At 33.8% G+C, this 17588-nt stretch overlaps 1 protein-coding gene across 1 annotated transcript in view; it reads left to right on the top strand.

The window, feature by feature from the left end:
• Positions 1–256: 256 nt before the first annotated feature.
• The window catches only part of LOC139855321 (uncharacterized), a 37954-nt gene continuing 20622 nt past the window's right edge, over positions 257–17588 (top strand). Inside the window, exons 1-3 of the mRNA XM_071844568.1 lie at positions 257–854; positions 1000–1164; positions 1276–2413. Coding sequence (XP_071700669.1) covers positions 257–854; positions 1000–1164; positions 1276–2413 — 1901 coding nt within the window. The remainder of the gene's footprint in view (positions 855–999; positions 1165–1275; positions 2414–17588) is intronic.

Consider the following 17588-nt stretch of genomic DNA (forward strand, 5'->3'; position numbering starts at 1 on the left):
AGTTTGGTGATCAACTAGGGCTTAGGTGGGTGGAGAAATCCAACCAATAAGTTTCTAGTTTCTTTCTTGTATCGTGTTAGTTTATGTCTTATGAAGGTTCTGTCGCTTAATATAAGGGGGTTTAGGGTTGGGAAGGAATGTAAACTCGGATGGCTAAAAAACATTTGCCGGACTGAAAAACCTAATTTCGCGACTCTTCAAGAAACAAAACTGCATCGTGTCGATTCACAATGGGTTCGGGGCTTATGGGGTAATGATGGCTGTGATTTTACTCAAAAGGAAATGGTGGGCAAATCCGGGGGGGCAATTAATTATTTGGAACTTAAGCTGTTTCGATGTCACTGACTCTTTTATCTCTGATTTTTTCATCGGTATCCGTGGAGTTTGGAAGGGTTCGGGAAAGATACTTAATGTTATCAACGTCTATGGTCCACATGATGATCATAGAAAGCAAGTATTTTGGGATCAATTACAAAACAAGATTTCTTCTAATTCTAGTGAGCCGTGGTTAATATGTGGTGACTTTAATGAAGTAAGATCCGAGGATGAGCGGCTAAATTGTCAATTCATTGAAAGTAGAGCAAAAAAATTTAATGACTTCATCAACAACTCAAAGCTCATTGATATTCCGTTGGGTGGTAGATTATTCACACGCGTAAGTGATGATGGCATCAAATTTAATAAACTTGATCGTTTCCTTGTTAATGATAGCTTCCATAACCTTTGGAGTGGTCTTTCAGTGGTGGCTCTTGATCGTGGTAAGTCGGATCATTGTCCTATTATCCTCAAAGAGGATAACAAAAACTTCGGACCTAAACCAATTAAAGTTTTTGACGAGTGGTTTGATATTGAGGGTATTGATGAAATCATTAATGAGGTTTGGTCCGAGGAGGGGGGGGGGGGGGGGGGGGGTTCGTAAAGATTGTTGTTTAAGAAACAAGATGAAGAAAACCAAACTCACGTTAAGAGTGAAAAGCCACCAAAAATTCGGCAACTTAGAGGATGAGATTGATGCTCTTAAATCTGTTGCAAATGCGCTTGAACAAAAAGCCGAGAAGGGCCTCATCACCGATGAAGAAAGGAAACAATGGTTAGATACTAGGAAGGAGTGGTTTCAAAAGGAAAAAATCAAGGTTAATATGCTCAAACAAAAAGCGCGAGTCCGTTGAATTCTTGAAGGGGATGAAAATACAAAGTACTTCCATTCGGTGATTAAACGAGGATATAATAAAAATAATATTCGAGGCTTAGTCATTAATGGTCTTTGGTGTGAAGATCCTTGTACAATTAAAGAAGAGGCCTTCCTACACTTTAAAAGTCGATTTGAAGAGCATCCGGGTGATAGACCGAGCCTTAGTGACCTTTCATATCCTTCTTTATCACCGGATGAGGCCAATGATCTAGAAGCTCCTATTAGTGAAGCGGAGGTGTTTGAGGCGATTCAAGATTGTGGTAGTTCGAAAGCCCCGGGACCCGATGGGTTCAATCTTGGTTTTTTCAAGAAATTTTGGGACATTATCAAGGAAGACGTTCTTAATGCCATCACTTGGTTTTGGGAAAAAGGTGAGTTCTTGAAGGGTTGCAATGCTTCTTTTGTAACATTAATCCCGAAAAAAAGAGATCCCATTACAATTAGTGATTATCGGCCCATTAGCCTTATTGGAAGCTTTTATAAGATTGTTGCTAAAATCTTATCCAATAGGCTTAGGCGGGTTATTCCAAAGTTAATTGGTTCAGAGCAAAGCGCCTTTCTAAAAGAACATTTTATCCTTGATGGGGTCTTAATTGCAAATGAATCTATTGAATATTTGAAAAAGCATAAGAAGAGAAGCTTGATTTTCAAGGTCGATTTTGAGAAAGCATTTGATTGTTTGAAATGGGATTTTCTTTTGGAGGTTATGTCTTGCATGGGTTTCGGTAGTAAATGGTGTGAGTGGATTCGTGGTTGTCTTAAATCGGCTAGTATCTCTATTCTTATAAACGGGTCTCCTACCCGGGAGTTTTCTATTGGAAGGGGGGTTAGACAAGGAGACCCGCTATCTCCTTTTCTTTTTATCATCGCCGCGGAAGGTCTTAACATTCTCACTAAAGCCGCGGTTGACCGAGGAATTTTTCAAGGGGTTAAAATTGGAAATGATAAAGTTCTAATCTCGCATCTCCAATATGCGGATGATACGATTTTCTTTGGGGAATGGTCTAATGTTAATGCACGTAACCTCATCAATATCCTAAAGTGTTTTGAACTAGCGTCGGGGCTTAAAGTAAATTTCCATAAAAGTTGCCTTTATGGTGTTGGAGTCGGTTCGGTGGATGTAGAATCATTGGCTAGCCGTATGAAGTGTCAAGCCGGTAAATTCCCATTTATTTACCTTGGCCTTCCAATAGGTGCGAAGATGAATATTGTTGGTGATTGGTCTCCGGTCATAGAAAAATTCAAAAAATGATTATCGGAATGGAAAATGAGGACGCTTTCCTTTGGTGGGAGATTAGTTCTACTTAAATCAGTGCTTAATAGTATTCTGTTGTACTTCTTCTCGCTATTTCGGGCCCCACCTTGTGTGCTTAAATTACTTGAGAGTGTGAGACGCAATTTTTTTGGGGGCGGGGGTTTTTCGGGTTCCAAAATCTCTTGGATTAAATGGGTCAATACTTGTCATTCATATGGGGTGGGGGGCTTTGTAACGACCCTGGAAATTCCAACATTTATTTATTAATAATTATTATTATTAATACGTGTGATTAAACGAATGTATGTTATTACATTTACATGTTGCCATGATTGCCCGTACTTGACTTTTAAGTGCCCGAAACGTCTTTGTGACACTCGAAACTTTCACGAATAATATTTTTAGATATTATTTGCATTCATGATTAAGTTTATTAATCATTTTAATTAACTAGGGCTTTTAGTTAATTACTTGGGCTTTGTTGGACTTAACTTGTTAGTTACTTGAACTTGGGCTTTTATTGGTGTTAATGGACTTAAAGAGCTCACTCTACTTCTTTAATGGATTATTTAGCCCATTTAATATGTAAGTATTACCTTAGAATTAAACTAGACTAATAAACCTTGTATGGAATCTAGTTACATGATACTTCCCATGTAAGCACCCTCATTAACTATAACGACCCTCATTTTTCCATTCTATATTTTTCCAATATTAAATGCCCAAACAATATAATTAAAACTTAATGATTAAACTTTAATCAACAATTGTTAAGTGTTAAGAGTTAAAAAAACATATTAATTAACTTTGTGCAAATATTGACAAGTTAATAAAAGATGAAAATAATAAACTGTTAGTCGACACTCATTGCTAATTAAAATTTATGAATTTATGTAATATTATAACTAATAACCTATAAGTAATAAATAAAAAGTGACATTTATATAAATAATAAAACAATTGGGAACTAAATATATACAAGTCATGAATTAGTAAAAAGAAAATAATACTTATCATGTAGTAAATGTAAAAATAATAATAATAATAATAATAGTAATAATAATGAGACTAAAAAAATCTTACATCCTTATGTTGACTAAAAATAAAGTGTAAACTAGTACATCCTTATGTTGACTAATTATAAACTAGTACCACCTATTGTTGACTAAAAATTATAAAACAAAATAAAATCATTAATTAGAACATCCTTATGTTGACTAACACTCTAATACTTGCACTATATAAACACCTAGTTTCTCATTCACAAATCACACCAAAATCCTCTCTCAAAAACAATCTCTCCCTCTCCCTCTCTTGTGATATTCGGATCTTTAAGCTTGTTCTTCGTGTTCTTCAAGAATCTTCAAGGAGTTCTTCAAGATTTTCAAGGCTTTGATCTTCCATCTTCATAGTGTTCATCTTTTCTTTGTTAATTATCTTGAATCTTCAAAGGTATAACATAAACCCTAAACTATTTACATAAACTTTGATCTTTGTTAATTCATATTCATATTATAAACTTGTTATTCATAAGTATATACATAAACACACCTAGATTTATATATACATATATACATGTAAAAAAAAAATATTTTTATATATACATACATATATATACGAATTATATATATACATATACATATTAAAACCTTAAACCCTAATACTACTTATACTAGTACTTAACATGTATACACTATTACTATTACTAGCACCTATAACCTACTACTTATATTGTAGCACAAAAACATTTTGGGATATGTATTAGAGACGTATAGATCTTCGAACTTTCTTGACGAATGGTTTCTACGAGATTCTAGGCAGAGGGTTTGGATTTCCGATTTAAAGGGTCCTATGGCTCAAGCCCCTAGATCTAAATTAGCTATTCGAAGGGAAAGGGGTGATTGGAAGCTTATCTAATACGGCAAGTATCCTAAAATGGAAACACTCATAAAAGTAGAAACTCTCTAGTCATAGAAACTTAGTAAAATAAGAAACTTTCTAAAAATAGAAACTTTATAAAAATAGTAACTTACTAGGAATAGAAACTTAGTAAAACAAACTATACTTAAACACATACTTAAACTTAAACATGGGCAAAACACTTAACTACTCTTAAATGTCAATAGGTTGACTTTCCTGCTCACTCGTTCAACTCTCTATTCCGAGGAATAACTCTCTCTCTACTTACTAAGGTGAATTCATAGCCCCACTCTTTATTGCTAGCAAACTTATTTAACTTTTTGGGGTGAGACACATGCTGCTTTTACTATTTACAATTTAGACACAAGTACCAACTGCTAAAACTATGCTATACCCGGCTATGTCCGACTAAGTCCCTACAGTGATATTTTTAAGTGCTGCGGCATGCTTATTTATTGGGGGTAGGCCTATCGGGAGTAACGTTCCCGATACATTTGACTAAGTCTTTGTATTACTTGATAATGAAATTAAACCGACAAGGACATACACAACTTGTCATGGGGCAAACTTGAATGTTTAGTCTAAATATCACGCACTGGCATAACTTTTGGATCTGCGAGATCTACTTTTTGATCCTGCGGGAGATCAACTTTACAACTAAATCTTGTGGTCTAAAAACAACGATAACTACTTTTGTTAAACCTATGAACTTCACTCAACCTTTTTGGTTGACACTTTAGCATGTTTTGTCTCAGGTGCTGTTTGATTCAAGCTTTCTTATCTACTACTTATGTGATGCTACTTGGACTTAGGATCAAGAGATATTGCATTTATTACTTCTGCATATGAACAATTACTTTATCGTTATTTCCATTATTGTAACGACATTTCATTTTCCGCTGCGTACTCAATAAAGTTAAATTTTCTCATTTAGTATTGTTCTCGTATTATAATATGTTGGTTTATTTGATATTAGTAACGTTTCTTCCAGACCCTATTGAGAGGACGTTACAGATTGGTATCAGAGCATAACCAGGCTGTTATAGAGAACTAGGATTGCATTTTTATGTGTGCCTTACTTGTTAGCTAGGGTGCCTTAGCAATCTAGGAAACTATAACCTTTCCTGCCTTAGACTTTAAAGCACTTAGGATTGCCTTGTAATCTTAAAACATATGCTTTACAATCTTATATTAAAACTGATCAAAAATCTCCTTCCTAATGTTAGGATGTCTAATTCTTACCAAGCGACCAAAATGAATCTTTTCAAGCCAACCGAAAAAGATACTGAAAGGTCTTCCACTGAAAGACCAGTCCAAAGTCCACCTTATGGCTTTGGTGGTCATCCCTCACCAAACTATAGTTCGGATACTTTACCTAATTCTCCCAGTTACCACCCGACTCCAAGATCGGAAAGTAAAGGGAAACGCCCTGCTAATTTCAAAGAAGATGGCCCGTCAAAGAAAAGATCCAGATCCCCTTCCTACGATGATGTTGATGCCAAGTACGAGCTCATGAATCTGTGAAAAACTACCGATGACCTAATTCGCCATATTGCAAGGATCGATGTTCAAATGAAGGAAAAAACCTAGCGATCAAGAAGCTCTTGGAGGAAAATGCTGAACTAAAGAAAGAGATAAAGTTGGTGAAGTATGAAGGTGATAGAAATACCCGATGGGAGAAGCAATCTCTCTCCTACCTAAGAGAAGATGTTGACCTTAGATTGAAGATGGAGGAAAACCGCGTGAATAATCAACTTTTCATAAGGGACCACAAGTACCATGTAATCAACAATGAAGTTTCTAATCTTTATGATAATCTCGAGTTCCTGCATGAGAAACAAAAGGCGAAGAATGAGAAAGTTGAGAAGTTTATGAAGAAGGTTGAGGACGAGAAGAAGGAATATGAAGACTACTTCAATCTTAATATTTCCTAGTTATCTTTCCAAATTCTTATCCATGTAAAGGCTATGCCTTAACTATTCCTATTTTCAACTCGTGTAATAAAGGCTTATTTAATGCCTCGTTCTTAATAAAATAAAGTGTTTTGTTAATATCATATTCATCTTTATCTCGCTTAAATTTTTTTCAAACTTATGACCTATCAGATTTATCAAACTTCTATACACCCTTATGTAGTGAAGAATCATGGTTCACCCAACTACACCAACTCTTACCACGATGTCTGACTACGTCCATTTCCTAACTTTCACGACTTCCATAACTTTCAAAGATATGAAGGTTGACCAAGTCTATAAAGACTGCAACTTAAAACTAGACAAGTTCGTAACTGTTTTCATGGATGACATTTCGATCTACTCCAAGAGTGAGAAGGAACATGAGCAACATTTGAAAAATTCATTCTTGAACTCTTAAGAAAAAGAACAACTCTACGCAAACTTTTCCAAGTGCAAGTTTTGGCTTAAAACCGACATGTTGTCGATCGAGCTAAGATTACTGCTATCCTTAACACACTATAAATCATCATTGATCACATATCCTGACCTTATGGAGTGATATTGAAATGGAAATATGAATTAGTGAAATATAATGACGGTGGCCAACGTGATTATATTCCAGTAATTCATAGAGATATTTCAATATCATGACATATGGAATAAAAAGTGAATCAAAAAAAAAAAATCTCAAACTATCTGTTCAAAAACCCAAATGCAAGGGCATTAAGGGTGAAAAATGATCATCTCAATATTTGTAGATATACGAAAATCTATCTCATACTCATTTAACGATCTTTCATATACTACAAAGGATGTGAACAATCAAACCTTGAGATTTTACGTTCATTATCCTAAATGAATACCTCCTGATCATTGATACTTAATTATCACTTGTTATATCCAAATCCTCTCTATTAATACACTTTTGGTGTAAATTTATATATGACATTCAAAAACCCATTTGAACCCTCAAACGTCGATATTACAAACAACATGTCCAATATTACATTATCTATGTCGAGATGACGAATATCTCATATGCATAACCTTTTGAAGAAGGGAACCTCCATACGTGTATTGTTTTGACTATTATAGTCAAGAAACTTTTGCACTCGTGCATCTACTTATAATAGACTACTTGGCACCATGCAAGTAATGGTGTCATACTCAAACAATAATCGATCATTGTCAACTCGAAAATCAAAGGTGAAATACACTATCTCAAGTTGTGGCTGGAGCTAACCTCATCACATACTGCTGTAACAACTGAAATGATTCCATCATACTTTAACGTATCCTCCTCTCAAACCAACTAAGGCTAAATTTAGACGATCATTACATAGTTGATAGTCACTGCTATAGCATTTGTTTATACTTGTCTCTGCGACTGCCAGATTATTTATGCCGAGATCTCGAACTCTCACTACCACTCGAACGATTCAAAGTTTGCAAATCTTATTTGATGTTCCTTCATACATAACTCTAAATCCGAGAGATTTACTCAATTGATGATAATCACATTATCATCCTTCTTACTTCAACGCTAACATTCCGAGTCCAAAGACTCACGCCCTAATAAAAGCCAATTCATTAGTTTTCACTACCTCGAAACAATTATTACACAATTATCTCTGGAATTTTAAAAACTTCAGTCAATTTTTCTCAAATAGATAAACTCTTAAATATAAGTACCCTATTTTCCAAAGATTTCTTACACGAGTCTTTATTTTCAAACTATCTTGGAATTTATAAAAAATGATTTTTCACTTATACGATTTATAAAATCTTATACATAAATTTAACTTTACGTACTTTGACTAGTACATATTAAATAAATACTTTCGCTTCTACAAATTTTCACTTTGATTAAATCGAAATTACTTTACAAATTTTACGAAACCCTAGTTTTACTATGGACATCATTTCGTCACCTTCTCTAAAAATTACTTTCACTAATTATAAAAACACTTTCGCATTTTTATCAATTTACCTTTGTTTTATCAAATTAAACATTCTTTTAATCAACTCTTTTTCGTATTGGTCAAATTATTTCACGTAAATAGTACGTGATGTACATAACTCAAGTCTTACTAATAGCTCCGCTTTGTTTATATTGTTATATCGAATGTCACAACTTTTCAAAAATTACTTTGGATCATTATTAAAACTTTCGTATTTCTCTCCAATGCGTTTGGATCACCTTTATTCTCATTCTCCGTGTAAGAACGAGACTTACCTCTTTACGTACGTCATCTCTTCATTTCTATGCTAATCATTAAGAAGATCCTACTTCCGGTATCTCATGGCTAAACCACAACACCCTCGTAAACATCAGTACTACGATCTTTTGAACAAGGAAGCAGAGGTTCCTTCATGATAGAAACAATATCTTATAAACAATGATTCACCTTTATTCGAATCCGCGTTTAAACTCATAAGTAAATAATAGACCGACCCGCCATTGGTGCGAAAACACTTTTCTAACTCTGAAGGAGTTACCTTAAACATTTATGAAGATACTCTACACATTTCTTCCTTCTTGGATTACAACTAGATGTTATTCTAGTCAAGTCTAGATCTATGATTCGACATGAAGCTGAAATCATAAATCTTGATGCTACATTCTGAAACTATTTCTAAAGACAAGTTCTCATGTATACTGAACGATGTCTTTCATTTAATCACTCGTATTATCCTGAGGTCAATGAATCCTCAACTAATGTCTCATTTATCTATTAGACATCTCTTGAAAACTAAAGGTATCATGGTTACTTTTCGCAACTTAAAGCTGGTACTATCCCTAACAAGCACCAACCATACATCAAACTACGTAACTGAAATCTTTACGTACTCTACTCTATTTTATCTGCCCTACTATTGCTGCATAAACACTCAAAATCTTAATGAGCTCAACGATACATTTCATGCTGATATAGCATCATCTTTCCTTTTAAAGGAAAACTAGTCAAATGACACTCTTGTTATTCCTTGGAAAATATCCGCACTTAATGCACTTTGTAAACGACCTAATAAGGTTAAGGATCATGAGATCAAACGTGTAAACAAAATAATATACTTATTGTTAACACTCATTGGAATTCACGAAAGGGCCCCGATTGTACTAGGGAACGTGAAAATCAAACTCTATTAAAATTCGTTGGGATTCGCGTAGCAGCCCCTAACATACATGTGAATGCGAAGACCAAACGATACGGAAATACCTCTATCTCTTCTCAACTGCTGATGCAAACGAGAGCTTTACCTAAAACTTCGGGACGAAGTTTCTAATAACGGGGAGGTACTATAACGACCCTCATTTTTTCATTCTATATTTTTCCAATATTAAATGCCCAAACAATATAATTAAAACTTAATGATTAAACTTTAATCAACAATTGTTAAGTGTTAAGAGTTAAAAAACATATTAATTAACTTTGTGCAAATATTGACAAGTTAATAAAAGATGAAAATAATAAACTGTTAGTCGACACTCATTGCTAATTAAAATTTATGAATTTATGTAATATTATAACTAATAACCTATAAGTAATAAATAAAAAGTGACATTTATATAAATAATAAAACAATTGGGAACTAAATATATACAAGTCATGAATTAGTAAAAAGAAAATAATACTTATCATGTAGTAAATGTAAAAATAATAATAATAATAATAATAATAATAGTAATAATAATGAGACTAAAAAAATCTTACATCCTTATGTTGACTAAAAATAAAGTGTAAACTAGTACATCCTTATGTTGACTAATTATAAACTAGTACCACCTATTGTTGACTAAAAATTATAAAACAAAATAAAATCATTAATTAGAACATCCTTATGTTGACTAACACTCTAATACTTGCACTATATAAACACCTAGTTTCTCATTCACAAATCACACCAAAATCCTCTCTCAAAAACAATCTCTCCCTCTCCCTCTCTTGTGATATTCGGATCTTCAAGCTTGTTCTTCGTGTTCTTCAAGAATCTTCAAGGAGTTCTTCAAGATTTTCAAGGCTTTGATCTTCCATCTTCATAGTGTTCATCTTTTCTTTGTTAATTATCTTGAATCTTCAAAGGTATAACATAAATCCTAAACTATTTACATAAACTTTGATCTTTGTTAATTCATATTCATATTATAAACTTGTTATTCATAAGTATATACATAAACACACCTAGATTTATATATACATATATACATGTAAAAAAAATATATTTATATATATATATATACATATATATACGAATTATATATATACATATACATATTAAAACCTTAAACCCTAATACTACTTATACTAGTACTTAACATGTATACACTATTACTATTACTAGCACCTATAACCTACTACTTATATTGTAGCACAAAAACATTTTGGGATATGTATTAGAGACGTATAGATCTTCGAACTTTCTTGACGAATGGTTTCTACGAGATTCTAGGCAGAGGGTTTGGATTTCCGATTTAAAGGGTCCTATGGCTCAAGCCCCTAGATCTAAATTAGCCATTCGAAGGGAAAGGGGTGATTGGAAGCTTATCTAATACGGCAAGTATCCTAAAATGGAAACACTCATAAAAGTAGAAACTCTCTAGTCATAGAAACTTAGTAAAATAAGAAACTTTCTAAAAATAGAAACTTTCTAAAAATAGAAACTTTATAAAAATAGTAACTTACTAGGAATAGAAACTTAGTAAAACAAACTATACTTAAACACATACTTAAACTTAAACATGGGTAAAACACTTAACTACTCTTAAATGTCAATAGGTTGACTTTCCTGCTCACTCGTTCAACTCTCTATTCCGAGGAATAACTCTCTCTCTACTTACTAAGGTGAATTCATAGCCCCACTCTTTATTGCTAGCAAACTTATTTAACTTTTTGGGGTGAGACACATGCTGCTTTTACTATTTCCAATTTAGACACAAGTACCAACTGCTAAAACTATGCTATACCCGGCTATGTCCGACTAAGTCCCTACAGTGATATTTTTAAGTGCTGCGGCATGTTATTTATTGGGGGTAGGCCTATCGGGAGTAACGTCCCCGATACATTTGACTAAGTCTTTGTATTACTTGATAATGAAATTAAACCGACAAGGACAGACACAACTTGTCATGGGGCAAACTTGAATGTTTAGTCTAAATATTATGCACTGGCATAACTTTTGGATCTGCGAGATCTACTTTTTGATCCTGCGGGAGATCAACTTTACAACTAAATCTTGTGGTCTAAAAACAACGATAACTACTTTTGTTAAACCTATGAACTTCACTCAACCTTTTTGGTTGACACTTTAGCATGTTTTGTCTCAGGTGCTGTTTGATTCAAGCTTTCTTATCTACTACTTATGTGATGCTACTTGGACTTAGGATCAAGAGATATCGCATTTATTACTTCTATATATGAACAATTACTTTATCGTTATTTCCATTATTGTAACTGAAATGTCCCGTTCTTATTGATTAAAAACGTTCCATATTAATTGATTTCGTTGCGAGGTTTTGACCTCTATATGAGACGTTTTTCAAAGATTGCATTCATTTTTAAAACAAACCATAACCTTTATTTCATAGATAAAGGTTTTAAAAAAAACTTTACGCAGATTATCAAATATGATAATCTAAAATATCCTGTTTACACACGACCATTACATAATGGTTTACAATACAAATATGTTACAACAAAATAAGTTTCTTGAATACAGTTTTTACACAATATCATAAAAGCATGGACTCCAAATCTCGTCCTTATTTAAGTATGCGACAGCGGAAGCTCTTAATAATCACCTGAGAATAAACATGCTTAAAACGTCAACAAAAATGTTGGTGAGTTATAGGTTTAACCTATATATATCAAATCATAATAATAGACCACAAGATTTCATATTTCAATACACATCCCATACATAGAGATAAAAATCATTCATATGGTGAACACCTGGTAACCGACATTAACAAGATGCATATATAAGAATATCCCCATCATTCCGGGACACCCTTCGGATATGATATAAATTTCGAAGTACTAAAGCATCCGGTACTTTGGATGGGGTTTGTTAGGCCCAATAGATCTATCTTTAGAATTCGCGTCAATTAGGGTGTCTGTTCCCTAATTCTTAGATTACCAGACTTAATAAAAAGGGCCATATTCGATTTCGATAATTCATCCATAGAATGTAGTTTCACGTACTTGTGTCTATTTTGTAAATCATTTATAAAACCTGCATGTATTCTCATCCCAAAAATATTAGATTTTAAAAGTGGGACTATAACTCACTTTCACAGATTTTTACTTCGTCGGGAAGTAAGACTTGGCCACTGGTTGATTCACGAACCTATAACAATATATACATATATATCAAAGTATGTTCAAAATATATTTACAACACTTTTAATATATTTCGATGTTTTAAGTTTATTAAGTCAGCTGTCCTCGTTAGTAACCTACAACTAGTTGTCCACAGTTAGATGTACAGAAATAAATCGATAAATATTATCTTGAATCAATCCACGACCCAGTGTATACGTATCTCAGTATTGATCACAACTCAAACTATATATATTTTGGAATCAACCTCAACCCTGTATAGCTAACTCCAACATTCACATATAGAGTGTCTATGGTTGTTCCGAAATATATATAGATGTGTCGACATGATAGGTCGAAACATTGTATACGTGTCTATGGTATCTCAAGATTACATAATATACAATACAAGTTGATTAAGTTATGGTTGGAATAGATTTGTTACCAATTTTCACGTAGCTAAAATGAGAAAAAATATCCAATCTTGTTTTACCCATAACTTCTTCATTTTAAATCCGTTTTGAGTGAATCAAATTGCTATGGTTTCATATTGAACTCTATTTTATGAATCTAAACAGAAAAAGTATAGGTTTATAGTCAGAAAATAAGTTACAAGTCTTTTTTGTAAAGGTAGTCATTTCAGTCGAAAGAACGACGTCTAGATGACCATTTTAGAAAACATACTTCCACTTTGAGTTTAACCATAATTTTTGGATATAGTTTCATGTTCATAATAAAAATCATTTTCTCAGAATAACAACTTTTAAATCAAAGTTTATCATAGTTTTTAATTAACTAACCCAAAACAGCCCGCGGTGTTACTACGACGGCGTAAATCCGGTTTTACGGTGTTTTTCGTGTTTCCAGGTTTTAAATCATTAAGTTAGCATATCATATAGATATAGAACATGTGTTTAGTTGATTTTAAAAGTCAAGTTAGAAGGATTAACGTTTGTTTGCGAACAAGTTTAGAATTAACTAAACTATGTTCTAGTGATTACAAGTTTAAACCTTCGAATAAGATAGCTTTATATGTATGAATTGAATGATGTTATGAACATCATTACTACCTTAAGTTCCTTGGATAAACCTACTGGAAAAGTGAAAAATGGATCTAGCTTCAACGGATCCTTGGATGGCTCGAAGTTCTTGAAGCAGAATCATGACACGAAAACAAGTTCAAGTAAGATCATCACTTGAAATAAGTTTGTTATAGTTATAGAAATTGAACCAGAGTTTGAATATGATTATTATCTTGTATTAGAATGATAACCTATTATAAGAAACAAAGATTTCTTGAGGTTGGATGATCACCTTACAAGATTGGAAGTGAGCTAGCAAACTTGAAAGTATTCTTGATTTTATGTAACTAGAACTTGTAGAATATATGAAGAACACTTAGAACTTGAAGATAGAACTTGAGAGAGATCAATTAGATGAATAAAATTGAAGAATGAAAGTGTTTGTAGGTGTTTTTGGTCGTTGGTGTATGGATTAGATATAAAGGATATGTAATTTTGTTTTTATGTAAATAAGTCATGAATGATTACTCATATTTTTGTAATTTTATGAGATATTTCATGCTAGTTGCCAAATGATGGTTCCCACATGTTTTAGGTGACTCACATGGGCTGCTAAGAGCTGATCATTGGAGTGTATATACCAATAGTACATACATCTAAAAGCTGTGTATTGTACGAGTACGAATACGGGTGCATACGAGTAGAATTGTTGATGAAACTGAACGAGGATGTAATTGTAAGCATTTTTGTTAAGTAGAAGTATTTTGATAAGTGTATTGAAGTCTTTCAAAAGTGTATAAATACATATTAAAACACTACATGTATATACATTTTAACTGAGTCGTTAAGTCATCGTTAGTCGTTACATGTAAGTGTTGTTTTGAAACCTTTAGGTTAACGATCTTGTTAAATGTTGTTAACCCAATGTTTATAATATCAAATGAGATTTTAAATTATTATATTATCATGATATTATCATGTATGAATATCTCTTAATATGATATATATACATTAAATGTCTTTACAACGATAATCATTACATATATGTCTCGTTTAAAAATCATTAAGTTAGTAGTCTTGTTTTTACATATGTAGTTCATTGTTAATATACTTAATGATATGTTTACTTATTATAGTATCATGTTAACTATATATATATATATATCCATATATATGTCATCATATAGTTTTTACAAGTTTTAACGTTCGTGAATCACCGGTCAACTTGGGTGGTCAATTGTCTATATGAAACATATTTCAATTAATCAAGTCTTAACAAGTTTGATTGCTTAACATGTTGGAAACATTTAATCATATAAATATAAATCTCAATTAATATATATAAACATGGAAAAGTTCGGGTCACTACAGTACCTACCCGTTAAATAAATTTCGTCCCGAAATTTTAAGCTGTTGAAGGTGTTGACGAATCTTCTGGAAATAGATGCGGGAATTTCTTCTTCATCTGATCTTCACACTCCCAGGTGAACTCGGGTCCTCTACGAGCATTCCATCGAACCTTAACAATTGGTATCTTGTTTTGCTTAAGTCTTTTAACCTCACGATCCATTATTTCGACGGGTTCTTCGATGAATTGGAGTTTTTCGTTGATTTGGATTTCATCTTACGGAATAGTGAGATCTTCTTTAGCAAAACATTTCTTCAAATTCGAGACGTGGAAAGTGTTATGTACAGCCGCGAGTTGTTGAGGTAACTCAAGTCGGTAAGCTACTGGCCCGACACGATCAATAATCTTGAATGGTCCAATATACCTTGGATTTAATTTCCCTCGTTTACCAAATCGAACAACGCCTTTCCAAGGTGCAACTTTAAGCATGACCATCTCTCCAATTTCAAATTCTATATCTTTTCTTTTAATGTCAGCGTAGCTCTTTTGTCGACTTTGGGCGGTTTTCAACCGTTGTTGAATTTGGATGATCTTCTCGGTAGTTTCTTATATAATCTCTGGACTCGTAATCTGTCTATCCCCCACTTTTCTCCAACAAATTGGAGACCTGAACTTTCTACCATAAAGTGCTTCAAACGGCGCCATCTCAATGCTTGAATGGTAGCTGTTGTTGTAGGAAAATTCTGCTAACGGTAGATGTCGATCCCAACTGTTTCCGAAATCAATAACACATGCTCGTAGCATGTCTTCAAGCGTTTGTATCGTCCTTTCGCTCTGCCCATCAGTTTGTGGATGATAGGCAGTACTCATGTCTAGACGAGTTCCTAATGCTTGCTGTAATGTCTGCCAGAATCTTGAAATAAATCTGCCATCCCTATCAGAGATAATAGAGATTGGTATTCCATGTCTGGAGACGACTTCCTTCAAATACAGTCGTGCTAACTTCTCCATCTTGTCATCTTCTCTTATTGGCAGGAAGTGTGCTAATTTGGTGAGACGATCAACTATTACCCAAATAGTATCAAAACCACTTACAGTCCTTGGCAATTTAGTGATGAAATCCATGGTAATGTTTTCCCATTTCCATTCCGGGATTTCGGGTTATTGAAGTAGACCTGATGGTTTCTGATGCTCAGCTTTGACCTTAGAACACGTCAAACATTCTCCTACATATTTAGCAACATCGGCTTTCATACCCGGCCACCAAAAATGTTTCTTGAGATCCTTGTACATCTTCCCCGTTCCAGGATGTATTGAGTATCTGGTTTTATGAGCTTCTCTAAGTACCATTTCTCTCATATCTCCAAATTTTGGTACCCAAATCCTTTCAGCCCTATACCGGGTTCCGTCTTCCTGAATATTAAGATGCTTCTCCGATCCTTTGGGTATTTCATCCTTTAAATTTCCCTTTTTTAAAACTCCTTGTTGCGCCTCCTTTATTTGAGTAGTAAGGTTATTATGAATCATTATATTCATAGATTTTACTCGAATGGGTTCTCTGTCCTTCCTGCTCATGGCATCGGCTACCACATTTGCCTTCCCCGGGTGGTAACGAATCTCAAAGTCGTAATCATTCAATAATTCAATCCACCTACGCTGCCTCATATTCAGTTGTTTCTGATTAAATATGTGTTGAAGACTTTTGTGGTCGGTATATATAATACTTTTGACCCCATATAAGTAGTGCCTTCAAGTCTTTAATGTAAAAACAATCGCGCCTAATTCTAAATCATGCGTCGTATAATTTTGTTCGTGAATCTTCAATTGTCTAGACGCATAAGCAATCACCTTCGTTCGTTGCATTAATACACAACCGAGACCTTGCTTTGATGCGTCACAATAAATCACAAAATCATCATTCCCTTCAGGCAATGACAATATAGGTGCCGTAGTTAGCTTTTTCTTCAATAACTGAAATGCTTTCTCTTGTTCATCATTCCATTCAAATTTCTTCCCTTTATGCGTTAATGCAGTCAAGGGTTTTGCTATTCTGGAAAAGTCTTGGATGAACCTTCTGTAGTAACCAGCTAATCCTAAAAACTGGCGTATGTGTTTCGGAGTTTTCGGGGTTTCCCACTTTTCAACAGTTTCTATCTTTGCCGGATCCACCTTAATACCTTCTTTGTTCACTATGTGACCGAGGAATTGAACTTCTTCCAACCAAAATGCACACTTTGAAAACTTAGCGTACAATTCTTCCTTCCTCAATACTTCTAACACTTTTCTTAAATGTTCACCGTGTTCTTGGTCATTCTTTGAGTAAATAAGTATGTCATCAATGAAAACAATGACAAACTTGTCAAGGTATGGTCCACACACTCGGTTCATAAGGTCCATGAACACAGCTGGTGCATTAGTTAAACCAAACGGCATGACCATAAACTCGTAATGACCGTAACGTGTTCTGAAAGCAGTCTTTGGAATATCATCTTCTTTCACCCGCATTTGATGATACCCGGAACGTAAGTCAATCTTTAAATAAACAGACGAGCCTTGTAGTTGATCAAATAAGTCGT

Source organism: Rutidosis leptorrhynchoides, chromosome 1, assembly GCF_046630445.1.
Source record: "Rutidosis leptorrhynchoides isolate AG116_Rl617_1_P2 chromosome 1, CSIRO_AGI_Rlap_v1, whole genome shotgun sequence".
NCBI classification, from domain to species: domain Eukaryota; kingdom Viridiplantae; phylum Streptophyta; class Magnoliopsida; order Asterales; family Asteraceae; genus Rutidosis; species Rutidosis leptorrhynchoides.